This window comes from Lepus europaeus, chromosome 14 (genome assembly GCF_033115175.1).
Source record: "Lepus europaeus isolate LE1 chromosome 14, mLepTim1.pri, whole genome shotgun sequence".
Taxonomy (NCBI): Eukaryota; Metazoa; Chordata; class Mammalia; order Lagomorpha; family Leporidae; genus Lepus; species Lepus europaeus.
The window spans coordinates 20,842,461-20,862,997 of record NC_084840.1 but is presented as its reverse complement, the minus strand read 5'-3'; the positions used below and the strand labels follow the sequence as shown (position 1 = coordinate 20,862,997).

At 58.5% G+C, this 20,537-nt stretch overlaps 1 protein-coding gene across 1 annotated transcript; it reads left to right on the top strand.

The window, feature by feature from the left end:
* The first annotated feature begins 232 nt into the window (after positions 1–232).
* SLC26A9 (solute carrier family 26 member 9) lies at positions 233–18,389 on the top strand. Its single transcript, XM_062211290.1, has 20 exons — positions 233–357; positions 2,864–3,003; positions 3,119–3,229; positions 3,777–3,952; positions 5,611–5,775; positions 6,601–6,753; positions 7,078–7,160; positions 7,849–7,996; positions 8,185–8,298; positions 8,478–8,555; positions 9,086–9,181; positions 11,317–11,423; positions 12,095–12,164; positions 12,446–12,538; positions 12,650–12,763; positions 13,305–13,586; positions 14,421–14,475; positions 15,491–15,636; positions 17,075–17,146; positions 18,342–18,389. Exons 1-20 carry the CDS (start codon positions 233–235, stop codon positions 18,387–18,389), a joined length of 2,376 nt encoding a protein of 791 aa, XP_062067274.1.
* Positions 18,390–20,537: the final 2,148 nt, after the last annotated feature.

Genomic DNA, 20,537 nt, shown 5'->3' with positions numbered 1-20,537 from the left:
GGCGAGGGCATGTATCATCGGTGTCCGGGGAGGAAGGGCACCGCACCGCAGGAGTGAGCCTCGTGGAGAGACCTGACGGAGGGCAGGGAGGCACCTCGTTGCTGGGGGCGGGGGCCACCAAACTAAAAGTGCTGCGGCAGGGCCCGGCGGGAGGAGGCCCCGGCTGGCACCGGGAGGGCGCTCCTCACCCTGCCCTTGCCGGCGTCTCCCGAAGCCTGTAAATGCTGCAGACATGAGCCAGCCCAGGCCCCGCTACGCGGTGGACAGAGCCGCGTATTCTCTCACCCTCCTCGACGATGAGTTTGAGAAGAAGGACCGGACGTACCCCGTGGGAGAGAAGCTTCGCAACGCCTTCAGGTAACGCGGCCCGGAGCTCCAGGCTGCCCTTCCCACTGCTCCCCTCCAAAACCCTTCCCGAGCCGGGCTCAGCTCGTGCACCAGGGGCCTGAAGAGGGGGCTTGGGGAAGCCCTGGGGAGCGGAGCTTCTGAACCCTGGACCTCAGTCCCCCTCTCCCCAGGGAGGGTGGGGAGTAGGAGCAAGAACCACCCAGAGCTTCAGAAGGGTTCCGGGGTGTCCCCGACCCCCTGCACGGGTCTCCCCACATTCTCATCCACCCAAGTCTCTCTCAGATTTTTAAGGAGGCTGTCAGTGGAGGGGTGCAGACCACCAGAGCCCCACTCCACGTCCTGCTCCCTCCTTATCAAATCTTTGTCCACTCCTTTCTGGAAGTTTCCAGAGAATGCCCAAAAGAGGCCCTAAACTCATGGCCTCCCAGCCCCCATGCTCTTTCCGGGATGGTGGGGAGCAGGACGCTGTCTCTAAGGAAGGGGCACCCAAGGCAGCCTCTGCCCAAACCCCAGGAGCCTGAGGCTATGCCCCCCCCCCCCCCCCCCGCACACTCCTGTAGTCCTTGCTCAGGCTGGGGGCTGGCTCGCTCTCCCTCAGTCCCTGGGGGAATCAGCTGATTCAGTTACCTGGATTGAGGTCGCAGGCAACGGCTGAAGTGGAGATGCAGGAGGAACTGGTTCGGGCCGGGGGAATCACCCAGTTGAGTTTTACTAAAAGTCCCAGCCCAGTCCTGCTTCTCCTGGGAGGCCCCACCTCAGCCCAGTCCCGGTCAAGCCCTTCAGTGCCCAGGGTCGGGGCTCTGTGCCCACAGGTGCACTGCTCAGGCGGGTGGGGTCTTTGCGCCCAGACAGTGTAAGCTGCGCTGTTTCCATGCTGCAGAGAGAGGATCTGCTGTTGTCCCGGAGGATTAGGATAATGAAAACTACAAAGGCTCGCGGGCGACAACGCCCGTGGTGCTGGCACGAGAGTCTTGAGCAGGGCTTGGCACGCAGAAGGGGCCCCGATTGGTATCTGTTGGACAAATGAATGAATGTCTAGAAAGCTAATCCCTGTCCCCACTGCCCTCTTGCCTCTGGGGTTCTGTACAGGTGCCTGGCACCTGTTCGCAGCTCCTCTTTCAAGTTTTAGACGGCTTTGCCCAACACACGGCAGCTCTGCAAGTGAGGCTGGCAGCCACTGGCCCTCGCAGGAGTGGCTTCCTTTCCTCCGCCAGCTCTGTGTTCACGAGTCCAGCTTGGCTGCCACAAACACAGCTGGCGGAGCCAGGCTTTACAGATGCCGTCAGCCATTGGTTGCCAGTCCCAGTCCCCTTCCACCGTCCCAGGGACAGGCGAGGCACCCGTGGGCCACAAAGAGATGTGGGGAGTCGGGGGTGGGATGGGGACATGTTGATGGTGATGCTGCTCCACGGGGCCTTCATTGGGGTAGAAAATCTGCCCAGGCTTCCCAGGACACAAAGCATTGTCTGTGTTGGTTTCAGTCTTGGGTGACATCCAGGGGACCCAGTGTCAGGGAAACTATTGTTGAGCAAGAGCAAAGAGCAGGAGTTGGTGCCGGGCAGGAAAAGAGGCCTAATCAGAGCAGGCCAGTGAGTCACCAGATGGAACCTGGGTATTTGAGTTCCCTCATCTGGGAGAAGAAAAGCCAGTGCCGCCCCCCACCCCCTCCTCCCCACCCTGCGCCAGTCATCAATCCACCAGCTGTCACCCTTGAGTTTGTAGGCCCTTGTTCCTACCGCTCCCGAGTTTCAGTGAAAGGACCTCACGGTGTTTAACAAATAGGGAAGGGAGCAACCCTCCCCACCGCACGCTGACCCGCGAGCAGCTTGCCCATTCCTCCCTCCTCCGCCGGGGATTTAGCAGGGAAAGAACCCCAGGTCTGGAGTTGCCACGCGTAAGGGCTGGCGACTCAGCAGACGCACAGCCCGCAGGGACAACACAGCCTTCTTTGGGAGGGGGCAGTTCAGAGAAACATGGCAGCAGGCAGCCCACCCTGGGACTCAGGATTCGTTAGTCAGCCCTTCCTCCATTCAACATCTACGGACCACCCTTGGGTGGTCAAGAGAGACAGACTTCTCACCTCGGTAGGGTTTGCTGTCTGCGGAGAGAGACGCACGCAAGGCAAGCACGGGGTGCCCACGATGCTACAGGGGCCCAGCCCAGGCTGCCCCGGCGTGCCTTTGCCCAGCCTTCCCTGGAGAAATCCACCTGAGCCCCTGTGGCACCCAGCCGTCTCAGCCAGGGTGTGTAGATGTAGACTTCCCCGGTGAGTAGCCACAGCCTGAAGCTCCGCAGCTAGGGCCCGGGGCACCGGAGGGGCTCGGAACAGAGAGCTCCTGCCTCTTCCCCTTGGTCTCTCCGGTGTATGTCACAGTGCTGGTGCTTAGTACCTGCCTGACAGCTGAGAGCCTTCTGCACGAATGGGTGAGTGAATGAACGGGATGCCACAATCCCTCTGCAAGTCAGAGTACCCCAGCCGTGCGGGGCCGTCTGAAAGCCCGCTCTCCCCCTCCAGATGTTCCCCAGCCAAGTTCAAATCCCTGCTCTTTGGGCTGCTGCCCGTGCTCTCCTGGATTCCCAAGTACAAGATCAAAGACTACCTCGTCCCTGACGTGCTTGGTGGACTCAGCGGAGGCTGCATCCAGGTCCCACAAGGTGAGGGGGCCCCCCAGCCGGCCCACTGTTCCCTGCTTCCCTCTCCCCACCCCACCCCACCCCTCTGTGACCCCGATGAGCCAACGGCGCTCCTGAGTATTCCTGCTCCCTGCAGGCATGGCATTCGCTCTGCTGGCCAACCTTCCGCCCGTCAACGGCCTCTACTCCTCCTTCTTTCCCCTCCTGCCCTACTTCTTCCTCGGGGGCATACACCAGATGGTACCAGGTAAGACCGCTCCCCTCCTGGCCAGCAGCATGGCCCGGCCCACCAGGATGGGTGGCGTGGCAAAGGGGGCTCCTGTGCTTCCCCACGTGTGTTCTAGAACGAGGGCTGAGGTCCTTGGTGACCTTGGAGAGACCATGAGCCCCCGTGAGCTCGGTCAGCACGACCCATTCCTTCTTCCTCCCGGGCCGTGGGGAAGACTTGGTTGCAAAGGGTTAAACAGAGGTCAGCCATCACAGGTGCCAGCAGGCCACCGCAGGGCAGGACACGAGGCGCTCTCTGAGAGAGGGGGCTGGATTCCGGTCCAGGCTCAGCTTGCATTGCTCAGCCCATTTCTTCACACGTCCAATGAGATAACATTGACAGCGTGGGTAGCAGCTCCCTGGAGAGTGCAGACGCTGGCTACACGCCATGGGGATTGTTATACAGGACAGGGGGCATGGCGGCGAGGGGACCCTCCCCCAACCCTCCCCACCCAGGGATTGGGAAGCATTCCATGGGCGCTTGCTGGTTTCCAGGGACGTGTCCGAACCTCTGATTTTTACCACAGGAACCTTTGCCGTCATCAGCATCCTGGTGGGCAACGTCTGTCTGCAGCTGGCCCCAGAGTCCAAATTCCAGGTTTTCAACAACGCCACCAACGAGACCTACGTGGACGTAGCAGCCATGGAGGCCGCGAGGCTGCACGTGTCGGCGACACTCGCGTGCCTGACCGCCGTCATCCAGGTGAGGGGGACAGCCCCGCCCCTGCCAGGGCCCATCCGGGAGGGCATCAGACCACCTCGTCCCCACCCCAATGCAGAGGAACTTGGGCCCCTCCCAGGGCCCGGAAGTACCTAGAGAATTCAGGTGGTCTTGCTACATGAGCACAAGGGGTCTTTAAACAGTTCATGGAAAGTGTATATCATGAAAAAGCTATGCATGGATTTCAGAAAATTGTTTACACAAAATAAACATCTCTTTAGTTCATTTTTCCTTATTTGAAAGGCAGAATGAAAGAGTGAGAGGGAGGGAGTGGAAGAGACAGATCAAAGTTTCATCCTCTGGTTCACTCTGTAAATGGCTGCAATGGCCAGGACTGGTCCAGGCCAAAGCAGGAGCCCAGAGCTCCATCCGGGTCTCCCACATGGGTGGCAGGGGCCCAAGCACTTGGTCCATGCTCCGCTGCCTTCCCAGCCACATTAGCAAAGAACCCGATGGGAAGTGGAGCAGCAGGACTCAAACACCCTGAAATGGGATGCCAGTGTTGCAGGCAACAGCTTAGCTCTGTGCGCCCCCATGCCAGCCCCTCCCCCGGCCTTTGCCATGCCTTCTCATTCACACATAAGACCAGCTACGGCACCTGAGCTTACAGACCACCCAAAACCCTCCGAGCCGCTCTGTCCCACGCCTGGAGCAGCCAGCGTCCCCTCCTCCCTGCTGTGCTGCAAGCCACGGCATCACCTGCACAACATGAAGTGGGCTTGTGCACAGGAACTGGGTTAGGCCCTGAGGATACAAAGCCAAGTAAAAAGAGGCCCAGTGCGCAAGCTGCTGCCAGCCCAGTGGAGGACGTAGCCATGTCAGCAGATAAAAGTGTACGCGGTGGGGCTGGATAGAAATAGCTGAAGGAGCACAGACAAGGCAATCAGAGGAGACCTCCGAGAGGAGGTGACATCTGAGCTCAGTCTCATAAGATGAGCAGATGATAAAGGTAGTGAAGGATGGTGCAGGCAGAGGGAGTGCACTGAGGACTAAGAGAATGGGATTGGACCGGGGAGAGGCAGGGGCTTGGGTGTGTCTGGAGCATAAGGGACCCCAGAAGAGGCTGGAGAGGTAGGCAAAGGCCAACATGAAGTGGGGGGTCTGTCCCCTGTGCAGCGGCTTCGGGTCAGATTTGTAAGAATCATTTGGGCATCGGAGTGTATGACGGGTGGGGGGTGGGTTAGAATCAAGGCAGGGACCTGCTGGGAGGCTTTGCAGAGGCCGAGGCAAGAGTGTGGGGGCCATGGAGAGGGAGACAGGGTGACTTCAGGGGCACTGTGCCAGGAGCATCCACAGAGCTTGGGGAGAGATTGGCCGTGGAAGGAAGGGAGGACGGTGGGACAGGCAGGTGCCGTTTACTGAGAGGGGAGCCGGTGGGGGGGACCTGGTTTGTGTTACAGATAAGAAAAGTGGAGCCAGAGAGGTGAGGTGACAAAGAGATGCCTGCTTTAAACAGAATAAAGGGCTGATGGCGGGTGCTTGGGGCACAGTGAAGGGCAGGCCAAGGTCACGGAGGGCTCCTTTCTCCAGAGCCGTGTTGTCCCAGGGCGGCGTGGAACTCAGCCTGGGTTTGGGTCAGGCTAGTTGCAGAGTGGTTGTCCCACATCGGTCTCCCCCTACCACCCCTTGTCTCCCTTCAGATGGGCCTGGGCTTCATTCAGTTTGGCTTCGTGGCCATTTACCTCTCCGAGTCCTTCATCCGGGGCTTCATGACGGCCGCCGGCCTGCAGATTCTGATCTCAGTGCTCAAGTACATCTTCGGACTGACCATCACCTCCTATTCAGGCCCAGGCTCCATTGTCTTTGTGAGTCGGGGACACACCCCTGCAGGTGGGATGGGGGTAGGGGGGACTCCAGCAGGTGCCTGAGCAGAGACAACCAGTGCCAGAAGCTGGAAGACCCTCTGTGGGCGGTGTTCACAAGCACAAGTGGCTGAGCCATAGTTCCCGGAGGGCGGGGGTCCCGCAGCAGAGGGAGGGTCGAATACCTGACCTCCAGGGCTCGCTGGGCCCTGGGTTAACCCTGCAGAAGAGGACAGGGGCACTCCCCATCAGCTCCCACTCCAGAGCTTGGACCCCGCCCTGCCTGGCAACCCTTTCCCTAGGTCTAACCCGTCCCTCCTCTGTGAACTTGAACTCTTTTTTTCTTTCAAGTTTTTAAAAAATTAATTTATTTGGAAGGCAGAGTTAACAGAAAGAGAGAGGGAGAGACAAAGAGAGAGAAATCTTCCATCCGCTGGTTCACTCCCCAAATGATGGTGATGGCTGGGACTGGACCAGGCCAAAGTCAGGCACTCCATCCAGGTCTCCCACGTGGGTGCAGAGGCCCAAGCACTTGGGCCACCTTTGGCTGCCATCCGAGGCACATTAGCAGGGAGCTGGATTGGATGTGGTGCAGCCGGGGTTCATATGGGATGCCAGCGGCAGCTTAACCTGCTGTGCCTTGACCTCTTTGAGAGAAAGAGGAAGCATTCCTGTCCCCACATGGGCTCCCCAAAGAGCCCTTTGGGTGAGGGGAGGGGGGCTGGTGGATGGGATGTCGCTCACCCCTGAGGACTGGCCAGGCACCTCAGGGTGCGGGTCACCCAGGAGGAGGGGGTGGGAACTGTGGGCGTGATGCTCTCTCCCCAGACCTTCATTGACATTTGCAAAAAGCTGCCCGACACCAACATTGCCTCCCTCATCTTTGCGCTCGTCAGCGGTGTGGTGCTGACGGTGGTGAAGGAGCTCAATGCGCGCTACATGCACAAGATCCACTTCCCCATCCCCACGGAGATGATCGTGGTAAGGTGCCTCGCCTGGGCGCCCCTGCCTGCCCCCAGCACAGTAGGACAGCAAATCCTCTGGGATGCGGCACTTCCTCTCTCCCAGCTCCTCGGCCTATGGGATCTAAGGTCCCCAAGAGGACTTGAGAGAGACTGGCCCCTCTTTATGGCCAACACCCATTCTCCTCTTTGGGATCTAAGGTCCCCAAGAGGACTTGGGAGAGACCGGCCCCTCTTTATGGCCAACACCATCTTGCTCTTTGGGATCTGAGGTCCCCAAGGGGACTTGGGAGAGACCGGCCCCTCTTTATGGCCAACACCATCCTCCTCTTTGGGGTTGCAGGTGGTGATAGCGACAGCTATCTCTGGAAGCTGTAAGATGCCCCAGAAATACAACATGCAGATCGTGGGAGAGATCCAACAAGGGTGAGTCCAGTGGCCCAGACCCTGGCCCCACCCCCAGCTCAGGGCTCACCCAAGCCTGAGCTCGGAGACAGATGCGAGGACCTCTGTGAAAACGCCTTGAAACTGCATGCCACTGAGCACGTGCGAACTGTCACTACTTACTTACTTACAGTCCTTACTCCTGAGAAGGGCCACATGCAGGCCAGTGCTGGCCACCTTAGGCAAAGTGAGGCTGCTAGCCAAGCCCCTCCCACCACACCCTTGCTGGCTCCTCCCCACGCAGAAAGGAAGCGCCAGGCCCAACCAAATCCATTTAGTATCTGGGCTATGCCAGGCGCTTTGCTGGGCCCTGGGAGGGAGTGGGCAGTGCCTGTCGTGCAGCAGTGGAGCAGGCGGGGGAGGGAAGGTCCCACAGCCCTGAGGGCCTAGGTCTGCGGGTTTGCTGGTATGAACAGTCCAGAATCTAGGCGCAAACAAGCGAGGCCCTGCCCCTCACTGGCTCCGTGCCCTTGGACAAGTGAAATCCCTTAAGCTTCAGTTTGCTCCTTTGTAACACAGGAGCCATGGTGCCTGCTGGGAGGGGTACCTACCAGAAAGACCTTGGCGTGGAGCATGGTGGGGCGGGGGGCAGGGGAGGTCTGGCTGCTCCCTGAGGGCCCTCCCTGTCCTCACACCCTCGGACCCTGCGTCCTTTCTGGCTCCCCGGCAGGTTCCCCTCTCCAGTGTTGCCTGTGGTTTCCCAGTGGAAAGAAATGTTTGGCACAGCCTTCTCCCTGGCTATTGTGAGCTACGTCATCAACCTGGCCATGGGCCGGACGCTGGCCAACAAGCATGGCTACAACATAGATCCGAACCAGGTAACTCTGGCCACACCAGCAGGGGCCAGAGAAATCTTGGGGCTCCCTGGGCTGAGCTGAGACAAGGGGTAGGGGACTCTGGCCCCCACAAGCTGGTAGGGCCGCCCTCAACTCCTGGGCCTGAGACGCAGCCTGCACAGCTGCCTGCCTTCAGCCGCTGCCCCCCCAGCCCTGCTCTCTTCCCACAGGAGATCATCGCCCTGGGTTGCAGCAACTTCTTCGGCTCCTTCTTTAAAATCCATGTCATCTGCTGTGCTCTCTCGGTCACCCTGTCCGTGGACGCAGCTGGAGGGCGTTCCCAGGTGAGCTCTGTACTGGGGGATGGGAGGGAGGTGGCAGCAGAGCGGTGCTCCCAAAACCAGGCCAACTCTGCTCAGCCCTCCTCTCTCCTCCTCTGTCTCCACGCCACCAAAGGCAGCTGTTGGGAAAAAATCAACAGCAAGAATTTCACCCCCACCTGTTTCCAACTCTCTCTGAATAGATCGCAAGCCTGTGCGTGTCTCTGGTTGTGATGGTCACCATGCTGGTCCTGGGGTCCTACCTGTACTCCCTCCCTAAGGTAGGAACCCGGCCCGAGAGCAGAAGACAAGACACTCCCATGAGGACGGTCTCTGAACGCTTGTGTGGCCCTTCACAGATCACAGGGTGCCATCGCTGTCACTCTCAGGCTCCACCGAGATCTTAAAGCAGACAGTGCAGGTTTTACTCTCCCCATTGTACAGATGAGGGAAACTGAGGCTGAGAGTGCGCTCCATGTGTTCTGTCCAGAGTGCGACAGCTCACAGGGCAGGGCTGGTCTCAAACTGCAGCCTTCTGTGAGTGCCAGCACGCTATGGCCCTCTGGAGAGCTCAGGCACAGGCCATTTAGGGTCAAGAGGCAAGAAAGGGCACAGATGGAAGCAGGATGGAGCCCCTGGCTCTGGTGCCTGCTCCCTGCAACCTAAGGCAGAGGGCAGGGATTGCGGGGCTCTGCAGGGTGGTGACCTGCAACTCTAGCTCTGTCCTCCTGGACTCAGGGTCAAGTAGTGGCGGAAACACAGGAGGAAGGGGACAGTGCGGGTGACTGGCAGCAATGCTGTGTTTCCCCAGTCTGTGCTAGGAGCGCTGATCTCTGTCAACCTCAAGAACTCCCTCAAGCAACTCGCCGACCCCTACTACCTGTGGAAGAAGAACAAACTGGACTGTGTAGGTACTGGGCAGCCTGGGCACCCTCTCCATCCCTGCTCCTCCTCCGACCCACAGCCCTGCCAAGTAGCCCAGGCCTGAAGCTGAGCCTTCTGGTCGGCCGCCGCCCCCACCCCAGCACAGAGGTTAAGGGTCAGGTTTCTGAGTGAGGCGGCCTCTATCCAAGTCCTCACTCCAACATTCAGCTGGCTCTGTGGCCACACGCAAGTCCCTTAAACGCTCTGAGCCTCAGCTTCTTCATCTGCAAAGTGGGTATTTCATCCTCTCCACCCCCTAGGGTCGCTTATGAGAAAGAAATGACGCAATGCGTACAAGCTGCAGGCTGTCTGGTTTGTAGTTTGCACGCAGCCGTTGTTATTCCTGCAAATGCAGCCGAAAGGGAGGAAGGAAACAATGCACACAAAGGGCCTAGAAAAAAAGCAAAGCCGGAGGACCAGGGTCTGGGGCAAGCTGCTGCACTTCCCAGGGGTTCTGGTTCCTCATTTGGAAATGGAGGTGTGGTCATGGCTGTGTCATACACTGGTTCTGAGGATTAAATGAGCTCACGGTGGGAAAACACCAGGTAACCATAAACATTCATATGCATGGCACACACACCCCTGCCCCCACCGCCCCGCCTCTGCCACTGTCAGCACCGATCATCTCCATGAAGCCCCACCAGCACCTGCGAGAGAGGATTTACTAACCCCCCTTAAAGATGATGAAACCAAGGCTCAGATTGGTTAAGGAAATCATCAAAGACCGCAGAGGTAGGAAGTGTCGGGTGAAAGGCATAGGGAGAGACAGAGATAGAGGACTTCCATCCACTGGTTCACTCCCCAGATGGCCACAACCAACGGAGCTGGGCCGATCGGAAGCTGGGAGCCAGGAACTTCATCTGGGTCTCCCATGTGGATGGCAGGGGCCCAAGCTTTCCCGGGTAGATTGGGAGCACAGCTCGTATGTGATGTCAGAGTCACCGGCAGTGACTTAACAACACCACCCCCAAGTCCGAGTCTTGAACTCCAAACCTCTGGGCTGCCCTGGCTCCTAGGGAGGCCAGCTCAGCCACATGGTACAGAGAAGGAATCCTAAAGCAGGAGAAGTGAGGGTCCATCGGGGCGCCCCAGGAAGGAATGAGGACAGGGCGAGAACTTCCAGCTCACGGATCTGTTTTATGACCTCCAGCCCTCTGGCTGCTTGGCGAGAGCCCCTTACGCCCACATAGTGCCCTGGGTTCCCGCGCGAGCTTTGCCACAGTTCCCTGTTGGTTTCCTTTCAAGGGACTGGGGTTTCCCTAAAAGGGAACAACTCTTAAAACCCGGTCCAATCCTAAGCACCCACACAAGTAGGCCCAGGCTGTCAGGCCGGGCATATGCAACTGGCTGTTGAGAGACAGGGATACTGGGGCCCACGTTGTGGCACAGAGGGCAAAGCTGCTGCGTGTGACATCAGCGGCATCCCATATGGGCACCAGTTCGAGTCCCAGCTGCTCCACTTCTGACTCGGCGCCCTGTAAATGCGCCTGGGAAAAGCAGCAGAAGATGACCCATATGTTTGGGCCCCAGCACCCACATGGGAGACTCGGACGAAGATCCTAGTTTCTGGCTTCAGCCTGGCCCAGCCCTAGCTGTTGTGGCTATTTAGGGAGTAAACCAGCAGATGGAAGACTCTCTCTCTCTCCCTCTCTCTCTCTCTCTCTCTCTCTCTCTGTCTTTCCCTCTCTGTGTTACTCTTTCAAATAAATAAATAAACCTTTAAAAAAAAAAAAAAAAAGAGGCAGACCACACAGGTCCTGGTTGCCACCGAGGGCCTCTCACTAGACTGGGAATGTTACGGTCCCCACCTATTAAATCCCCTCAGGGAGCAGGTGTTGTTATTCCCCCTTTGTGGGTTGGGAAACCAAGACTCACATAGTTAGTAAGAGAACCACACTTTGAACCCAATGCTTTCTCTGTGTGTGCTGGAGTTGTCTCTAAACAACAACAACAAAACAGACCAGACACGACAGCTGCACTCAATCGCAGGGAGCAAATATGTCAGACGTTGCAAAATGTTTGAAGGCATTTAAAAGGGAGGGTGGGACTTGGCTAATCCAGGAAGACTTCCTGCAAGAGACAGCTTTCCCCAAGCCTGCTCTTGCTCTCTCCTCACAGTGTGTCTGGGTGGTCAGCTTCCTCTCCTCCTTCTTCCTGAGCCTGCCATACGGGGTGGCCGTGGGGGTCACCTTCTCCGTCCTGGTGGTGGTCTTCCAGACCCAGTTGTAAGTAATAGCCTCTGTGTCCCAGGCGCAGCACAGGGGAGGCGTTCCTGAGGCCTGGCTGAGCCCATAGGGCCTTCCGCCTTCTGGGCCTGAGCCTGGCCAGCCTGCCGCAGCCAGGACTGTGGGCACAGGCTGGGCCATCTGCCTTCTCACATCCCAAAGCCCCAGAGGAGGCCAGCGTGGTCCTGGAGGGCTGGGGTCGGAGGGTGGGAAGAGAAACTGAGGGAAGAATGGGTGGGGGAGACTCAGTGTCCTGCCAAAGGCACTGCCAGACCCCAGGCCAAGGGACCCCAACCCCGGAAAGCCCTGGGGCCGAGGACAGCTGTGGGCTCCTCACTACACAAGGGGAGGTAGAAGAAGTCCAAGGCCACAGGGGTGCGGGGTCCAGGCCAGGGTGAGAAGCAGGAAGTGGTGACCTCAGGGCCACTGAAACTTGTCAGCTGTGTGCCCCACATTCCTCTTCTCCCCCTGAGTTCCATTTGGGGTCCTTATGAGGGGCCTGGTGGTCATCCCTCTGGCTCTGGGCTCAGCTGCAAGGGTCTCCAGTGCAGAAAGGCCAGGGGATGCCAGGACCCTGCTCCCTGGCTCCGCCCCCGCCCCGCCCCCAGCATCCTCCCGGACCCACACATCACCAGCATTCGCTTAGGTTCTTCTTTTCTTCCCTCCTCCAGTCGAAACGGTCATGCTCTGGCCCAGGTCGTGGACACAGACATTTATGTGAATCCCAAGGCCTATAGCAGGGTAAGTAATCCACGCAGACCCGGGAGACGGCAGGCGATGGCTCAAGTCATTGGGTTCCTGCCACCCATGTGGGAGACCTGGATTGCCATCTGAGCTCCTGGGCATGACTGGCCCCATCCTAGCTGTTCAGGGACTCTGGGGAGTGAATCAGTAGATGGTTGCCCTCTCCCTTTCTCCCCCTCTCCATCTACTTCTTTTTCTACTTCTCAAATGAACGAAGAAAAAAAAAGCCCAGAGAGCCCATTCATTTCTGTGATCTGAACTCAGTCTTTCTGCCCCAGGTCCAGGAAATCGAGGGGATTAAGATCGTCACTTACTGCTCCCCTCTCTACTTCGCCAACTCAGAGATCTTCAGGCAAAAGATCATCTCCAAGGTAAGACTCAGTCTGTACCGGGCAGAGGCCCCGCAGAGAGGCAGGGCGCCGAGAGCAGGCCACGCCCACAGAGGGTGGAGCTCAAGGTTGCTGCTGGCTGTCTCCCTGCAGACAGGTATGGATCCCCAGAAAGTATTACTGGCCAAGCAAAAACAGCTCCGGAAGCAGGAGAAGATGAGGACGATGCCCACACAACAGAGGGATTCGCTGTTCATGAAAACCAAGGTGACCTGAAGCCAGGGTCGGCCGCCTTCCCAGTGCCCTGCCCACTCTGCTCTTGCCCCAGCATCCTGAGGGCACAGCTGGAGGTCTCTGAGAACTGGTGGCCCAGATCTTCCCCGTGGGGGAAGGGCTACCAGCTCTCAGGGTGACCGCGGAGCTCCCAAGGCCCCTGCCCTTTTCCTGGCTGAGACAGGACGCTGCCCAGGAGTTGGCTGTGGACTTGTGAAGAACCCCACGTGGGGAGCAGCTGTGAATTTCCCGGGGCACTCAGCCAGCCCAGAGCTGGCGGCACCGAGCAGGCTGGGGCTGTGAGCTCAGCTGTCTCCCAAGGGGCTTCCTCCCAGAGCACAGCCGGCTGGGACCGGCCTCTCTCGGAAGGGCCTCCCGACTTGGAATGATAGGACACCCGGCTTGCAGGTCCTGCCTAAGGGAGGGGTGCTGGGAGAGGCCTCGCCTCCTGCACGTGGGCCAGTCCACCTCCACCTGCAGCCTGCGCGCCAGTCTCGTGCTGCAGCCCTCATTGCTGCCCCCCCCCCCCCCGCAGACCGTCTCCCTGCAGGAGCTCCAGCAGGACTTCGAGAACCCCTCCCCCACCGACCCCAACAACAACCAGACGCCTGCGAATGGCGCCAGCGTATCGTACATCAACTTCAGCCCCGCTGCCCCCTCAGCTGCCCAGGGCCAGCCCCCGGCCGCTGCTGAGCTCCTCGGTGAGCCCGAGGCCACGCTGGCCAGCGTCCCGCCCTTCATCACTTTCCACACCCTCATCCTCGACCTGAGTGGGGTCAGCTTCGTGGACTTGATGGGCATCAAAGCCTTGGCCAAGGTGAGGCTCCCATGCACTGCTGTTCCTCTGAGCCCTCATTTCCACACGCCGAGGGAGGCTGAGGGCCTAAGGATCCCCTCTTTGCCAGACTGGACCAGGACAGGGCATCCCAGTCCGAGGAGGCCCAGAGAGCCAGCAACAATTAGTCGCTGGAGAGGGCATCAGAGCTTCAGGCCCTACTGTCACACCACGCCAGCAGAGGCTACCCCAAGTTCCCCACCCCAGGCCACCAGGGTCTTCTGAGCAGAGCCCAGCTTGGCCCTGGCTCATGGTCTGCACCCACCTGCCAGCCTAGGACAAGACAAGAAGTAACCCCAGTGGCCAAACAGCCTCAGGACACTGGAAAGGAGTGTGCCTACCTGATAGCTTTCTCTGGCCACTCTGATGGTGGGGCTCAGCCAACTTCAGGTGGCTCAGATGGAGGCCAGCCGGGGGGGAGGGGGGGGCAAAGGGGCTGAGTCACCCCCAGCTGGCAGAGAAGACCACCACACCCCCCCGCCTCGTGCCTCAGCCTGCTTCCCCGGCCGCCCCTGGCTGCGCAGCCCCTGCCTCTCTGCTGTGGCTTCTGCATGAAGCCTCCAAGTGGGGAAAGAGGTGGGGGCTGGGGCTCAAAGTTACTGAAGGCCAAGCTTGGCCCCACAGGAAAGGGCCCACGTGGGCGCGGCCTGTGTCCACCTGCAGCCGACACTCCAGGTAGAAGTGGTGTGCTCTGCTGCTATTTTTACCTGCACTGCCGGGGCTCTCAGGCTTGCTTGTTTGCTTGGCTTCCCCCTCTGAAGTGTGTTTTGTGAATCATTAGAACATTCCTTTTCTCTCCCCACCGGATTCCGGCAGCTGAGCTCCACGTACGAGAAGATCGGAGTAAGGGTCTTCTTGGTGAACATCCACGGTGAGACAGGGGGGACATTGAGGGTGTGGACGGCTGGCGAGGGGGCTGGGGTGAGTGGGAACAGAGTGCTGGGGCACCAAAGAGTGTGGTACCCCACTGTTCCCCCAAACTGCTGAGTGATTGTAGGATACAAGTCAAAAGACATTGGCCAGATTCTAGGAACACCCTCCAGGTCTCACAGGCAGTTGTTGGGGAGGGGTCCTGGAATTGGGGAGGGAAGGCTTGGATTCTGAGCTGCCCCATCATTAGCTTGCCAGGTATCCTTGGCCAAGTCTATCCGTCTCTGGATCCACTTCCATGCGTGTAAAGTGAGGGGATTGGCTGGATGAATCTGGGAACGCTCTCTAAATTAGAGTCCATGCATCTGTACAAGCACAGAGCACACGCGCACCCTGAGCACCCAGGGAACACAGCAACGCAGTTTTAGAGGCACACCTTCTACGTACAGCCCGGAGGACCTGGCCACAGAACAGAAGCCACAGGAGAGATGCAGGGGCTCCGGCCAAGGGCGGCCGGGGATTCACACATTTGCAAAGTGCAAGGACAAAGACAGGCAGCAAGTGTTCTCGTGCACATGACACCTGGGGCAGGGTGGAGGGGGCACCACGCCCACACACACACACCCAGCTTCCTGCAGAGGGTCAGATCCCCTCCAGCAGGGCTGCCAGTCCCAGATGCTGTGGGGCCCCCACTGGGGAGGGAATCTGTGACAGCCTGCTCCCAAGTTAGACTCGGTGGTTCCTTCCACCCTCGCTGGACAATCCCCCAGGAAACCACCTCTAGGAATCGGTCAGAACTGCCCTAGAGATTGCAGGAAAGGTCTGGGGGAAACGAGGAAAGGTGGCATTCCCAAGTTCACGACGCCCCCTGTCGTCCAGAACTGATACTGCAATGCAGGAACAGCCCCTGGGGCCTGTCGGCCCTTCCCTCCCTGCCAGGGTCTCTGCAGCCTCCCCCACCCAGCTCCCGTCCACAATGGCTGTTTCCCTCCGAACACGTTCTCTCCTCCTTCCAGCCCAGGTGTACAATGACCTCAGCCACGGAGGCGTCTTCGACGACGGGTGTCTGAAGCGCCACCACATCTTCCCCAGCACACACGATGCCGTCCTCTTTGCCCAAGCAGATGCCCGAGAGGTGGCCCCAGGACACAGCTTCCCAGGGGTAAGCTCCCTGTGCCTGGAGTCCTAGGCACGAGAAAGAACACGGAGGGAGGTTTGAGCACAGCGTCAGCGCTGCCATCTCCCTTTTCTGAACATCGGTTTCCTTAGCTGTAGAACGGGCACTGTTAAGTGCCATTAACTACCTCACAGGGTTTTGCTTTTGCTTTAGGATTCAATAATAATTGTATCTTTTCTGTCACTTGAAATCACGTTTTATATCGCAAAAGTCCTTTATTAGCATCATTTTCCTGATTGCACAAACACCCAGAGCTTAGCACACGATGCCCAGTGTCCCGGCATCGCCCATCCACCTCTTGGGGGAGGCGGGGAGTGAGCCTGCCCCTTGTGGTTCAGCGGACCTTGGAGAGCTCAGGCTGGTGGTGAGGGAAAAGGGCAGGCTGGAGTTTTAGCACAGCTTCTTGCATTTGATCTCCTAGCTCAGTGAGATACAGATAGCACTGTCTAGACTCCAGAGAGATGAGGGGTCAGAAAAAGCCCACCCCACTGGGGTCCCTGCCCAGGTGTCCCCAGCCACACTCCACTCCCCAGAGGCCCCTCCTGGCCCAGCCAGGGCACAGCCCCTACCCCAGTCTTCTGTATAGTCCTCCCCACCCCCCACCGTGGGTCTAAGAAAGACTTTGTTGGCCCTGGAGCAACGATTTGCTCTTTGCCTCAAGAGACCAATAGAAGGGAAGTCACCTGTTCCAAGCCCTGAGAGGATGCCCTGGGGGGACCCAAGGCTCAGGCTTGGCCCTCTGCCCCGGGGAGCCCCTGTTGTACGGGGCAAAGGCAGGAGCTCAGAACACAGTCCCGGTCTTCCATGTGGGTGGCAGGGAGCTAAGAACTTGAGCCATCACCCACTGCCTCCCAGGTGTGCATCACCAGGAAGCAGGACTGGAGCTCAAACCTGGCATTCCGATATGGGAGGCGGGTGCCCAGGTGGCATCGTAGCTGCTGCACCAAACACCTGCTCAGGGCAAAAGCGTATCCGTGCATAGCCTTTTTTATAAGACGCATTTGATTTTTACTTTGAATTCCCCTCTTACGGGATGCGTTCCTACATGTAAGCTGCACACAGTCCTTTCCAACAGCAGGAGGAGGGGAAAGCCTGCGAGGCCAGTCTGACTGTCCCACTTTGCCAGATTCCCAGAGACAGGAGGGAAGCCCCGAGTACCCCTTGCAAGCCGGGTGACTTCCCTGCCTCACCGGGCCTGCAAAGCAGGGCGGACCCTGACGCACCCCTCTCTGGTGTACGGGGAAGACCACAGCTGGGCCCTACGGGGTGTGGCAGGTGAGACAGCTGAAGGAAAGGACAAGAGGACAAGTGAGGCGGCAGGGTGACATCCATCCAGGGCTGCCATGGGTGCCTCTTCTGACCACCATGCACCAACTGGGTGGCTCAATGCTGTGGCTCGTCTGCACCTGCTTATCCCTTCCAGGTTCCTGAGGACACCGAACACTCCTTGTGCAACTCAGAGGAGGAGAGCCCCAGCTACTGGGACCTAGAGCAGGTGAGCCGAAGGCTGGGGGCTACAGGGTGGCTGGGGGCATGAGAGGATGGGAAGAGACCTTCCCAAAAAAGGCATTCACTGGGCCCTCTCACCTCCAGGCCAGAGCAGTCACCTTGCAGGCAGCCGTTTCCTCCTCCTCTTTCTTTTAATAGCAGATCTTAATTCTTCTCCCTCCCTGAAAGGCAGTGGGGGATGGGAGAGTCCCTGGACCCAGTCCTGGAGAACGGATATCTATTCTTAACTCCCAGGTCAGCCGTGTGATCTGAGGCAGGCCACAGGCACTGCTGGGCCCCCAGGTGTTAGCATCTGTGAAATAATGGCAATGTGCAGGATGCTCATCCCATACAAGATTAGTGGGGAAATCCTTAGCCCCCCAAAGATGGGGGGAGCCATTTGTTCTTCCATTAATTCAACAGGCATTTAGGGAGTGTGTGCTTCTTGCCTGAGGGGTGCAGAGTGAGCATAGGCAGTGAAACCAAGAATCCTGCCCTTAGGGAACCGCTCTCCTGGTAAAACCTGGTGAATTCGAAGGGTGGGAATGAATGGCTATTGCATGTGGACAAATGAATGATGAAGGATGAAATGCTACACAGATATGATGGGTTAGTGTTCCCATGGGGCCCACGACAATTTAGCACTGTCCCAGTGCCCTGAATTACAAAGAACCAGGGGACCAGGTTTACAGAAATCTGGCTTGGATCTATTAGAAATTGCATCTCTTGCTGCTTCCTGCTCTTGCTGGGCTAAGTTCTGCATTCCCCCCGAACACATCTCTGAATGTGCTGAGGGCAGGCGGAGGCCTTGGCAGACAGCAGGAATCACAGAGGTCCATCCGGCAGACTGACTTCTGCACCCCTTGGGACCTCCAGCACATCCCAAGGTCATCAAAGTGGGAAAGAGCCCCAGAGCTCGCCTGGGTTCAGACCTCGTTTTCCCCGCTGGAGAAAGTGAAGCTGAGAACCAGGGACTGGCTGGTGGACGCAGCATCCTGGAAGCAGCTCTCCGTCAGGTTCCAGCACGTTCTGCCCCGACTGCTGCAGTTCACCTCCGAGGTGGACCCTGCCTCTCCCTGTCCACGCATACTCACACTCACGGCGCCTCCTCCTGGCCAGAGGCCCCAAGGGTCACGTCTTGGTTGTGGCCACTCTGACTCCAGCAGGTGTAACGCTCTCCCTTCCCGCCCCTTTCCTTGCAGGAAATGTTTGGGAGCATGTTCCACACAGAGACCCTGACTGCCCTGTGAGGGCCCATTCGTGCCCATGCTGCCTGCGGAGCGCCTGGCACCGGGAACTGCTGGACAAGCCTAGATCACACAGAGTGACTGGGCCAGGAGAGCGTGTCCATGGGACCTGGCTCCTGTCTCCCCCTCCTCCTCCTCTCTTCTTCCCCTGCCTCCGCCCTGCAGCTCTAGAGGGAGCCATTGCAGCGGGAACCTGCCCTGAGAGGTGGGAACTCACTCTTCGCCCCTCCAGACCCTCGCTCGGGGCCCTGGCTAACCCTGAGCAGGCCTCCTGCTTCCTCGACCCCTCCCACCATGCCCTCCCTTCCCGACCCCTCCCATCATGCCCTCCCTTCCCGTGGCAGCTGAGAGAACCTGGACTTCCAGATTGCAGGAGGGAGCCAAGAACAGAAGGCCAATTCCGCTGCGCTCACCTGCCGCACAAGCTCCATGAAGGGTGCTCGGCTTGTAGGGCTCGGTATCAGGTGGCACGAGGCCATCGCAGGACTCAGGATAGCCTTGGTGGGGACCCTGTGGCCTGCCCTCCGGCTGCCACAATTCTGTCCCTGGTGACTCTGCACCCCAGGGACTGTATGCTCCCCACAACCCAGGAGTCTGCATCTGGGGTTGATGCCCCTTCTTCCTCTTCCAAAGGCTACTAAGACCTGCACTGCTGTTGAGCTCATAGGACTCCAGCCTGGGCAGCAGCCATGGCCCTCCAGCCCATCAGAGCTACCTCCCCCAGGGCAGCCCACCAAGGGGCCGCCTCAGCCTTCTGAAACTTCACACACACACACACACACACACACACACCCTCCCGGGCAGCTCCCTTCCATTAAGGCTGGGTAGGAACCCGGAAAGGGCAAAGGTGGCTGGCAGAACCTTCTGGCAATCCAGTGACAGGTACCAGTTGTTCTGCACAGCAGCTTGAGGGGTGCTAGTGCCAACCCAGGGCAAACTGGCAGGTCCAGGGCCTGACAGTCCCCTGATCTCAGCGCCCATCAGAGAAATGCCTCCCTCAGCAGAAGGGCCAAAAGCCAGCATTTTAACTCTCCCTTATAGGCTCACGAACTGGAGCCATGATGAGGTCCTTCTCGCATGTGAGAGAGGGCACCCCTCCACACCCCAGGACCAGCCGGTTTATCCAGATGAGCTCTCACTCCACCTTAACCACCCTAGGGCCTGGGCCTTCTTCTCAGAAAGAATGAACACAGGAGTTAAGTCCTCCATGTCTATAGGGAGGTCACTAGTCAACCCCACTGCTGACTTGAAAATAAATAGGTTCCACGTGCACCTGTTTTGTAAACATTTCCAGGGAAGTGCACAGAAAATCCGGCCTCTCCTCCCTGCTCCTCCAAATCTCCTTCCACGGAATGGCCCCTGCCCCAACAGGTTGGGCTGGCCCAGCCTGGGAACACATCCCAAGCCCACATGCTGGCCTGACCTGCGTTATGTGCCTGTGTGTTGAGTGAGCTGCTCAGCTACGGAGTCTTCTGAGAGTTAAAGGACCGGGTGCGGGCAAGGAGCCAGCACATTCTTGGCCCGTGAGCCTTGCTCCTCTGTGAATTCATTATGCCATGTGGCTGCCAATGGAACTCAAAACTTGGAAGGCAGAAGACAATGTTATCTGGGATTCACCGTGCCCAGCACTTGAAGTGCCGAATTCCAGGAGGACCAGAACCTTAGCCAATGACAACTCACCCTCCCCTGCTCCACCTCCTCCAAAGTCCAGCTCAGGCCCAGCAGGCAGGGGAAGGTCACAGAGCCTCAGCACAGCCCAAGTCACGGTGCCCCTTTGAAGCAAGTGTCCAGGTCCCTTGAGGACTTCGTGGGGTGACCCCAGAACTGAAAGGGATTGCTGACTCGCAGTGGCTTGGCACTGGGGCTCAAGGAGGAATCTGCAACCTATCCAGGGCCCAAGGACGCGGCGTCTTTAGTGGTGGCGTGATTGCAAAGTCACCGAGCAGAGGGAAGACACTGAAGAAAGCTTCACTGTTGGAATATTCTGGAAAGAACACAAATGTCGCCCAGATCACTCCTGTGGACATGACTGGGGCAGGGAGGGAGTTGGCAAAGTGGTGGAATAATCCAGAATTTCAATACTTTTGAATGTGCTTAGTAACACTGACCCGTGATGATATGACTTCTGGGGAAGCTTCTCTACTGATATTT

Excerpts from the sequence above, each read along its gene's own strand:
- SLC26A9 (XM_062211290.1), top strand. The coding sequence starts at position 233 with ATGAGCCAGCCCAGGCCCCGCTACGCGGTGGACAGAGCCGCGTATTCT. Across the intron at positions 358-2,863 it reads AAGCTTCGCAACGCCTTCAG|ATGTTCCCCAGCCAAGTTCA; the intron begins GTAACGCGGCCC and ends CTCCCCCTCCAG. Across the intron at positions 7,997-8,184 it reads ACAACATAGATCCGAACCAG|GAGATCATCGCCCTGGGTTG; the intron begins GTAACTCTGGCC and ends CTCTTCCCACAG.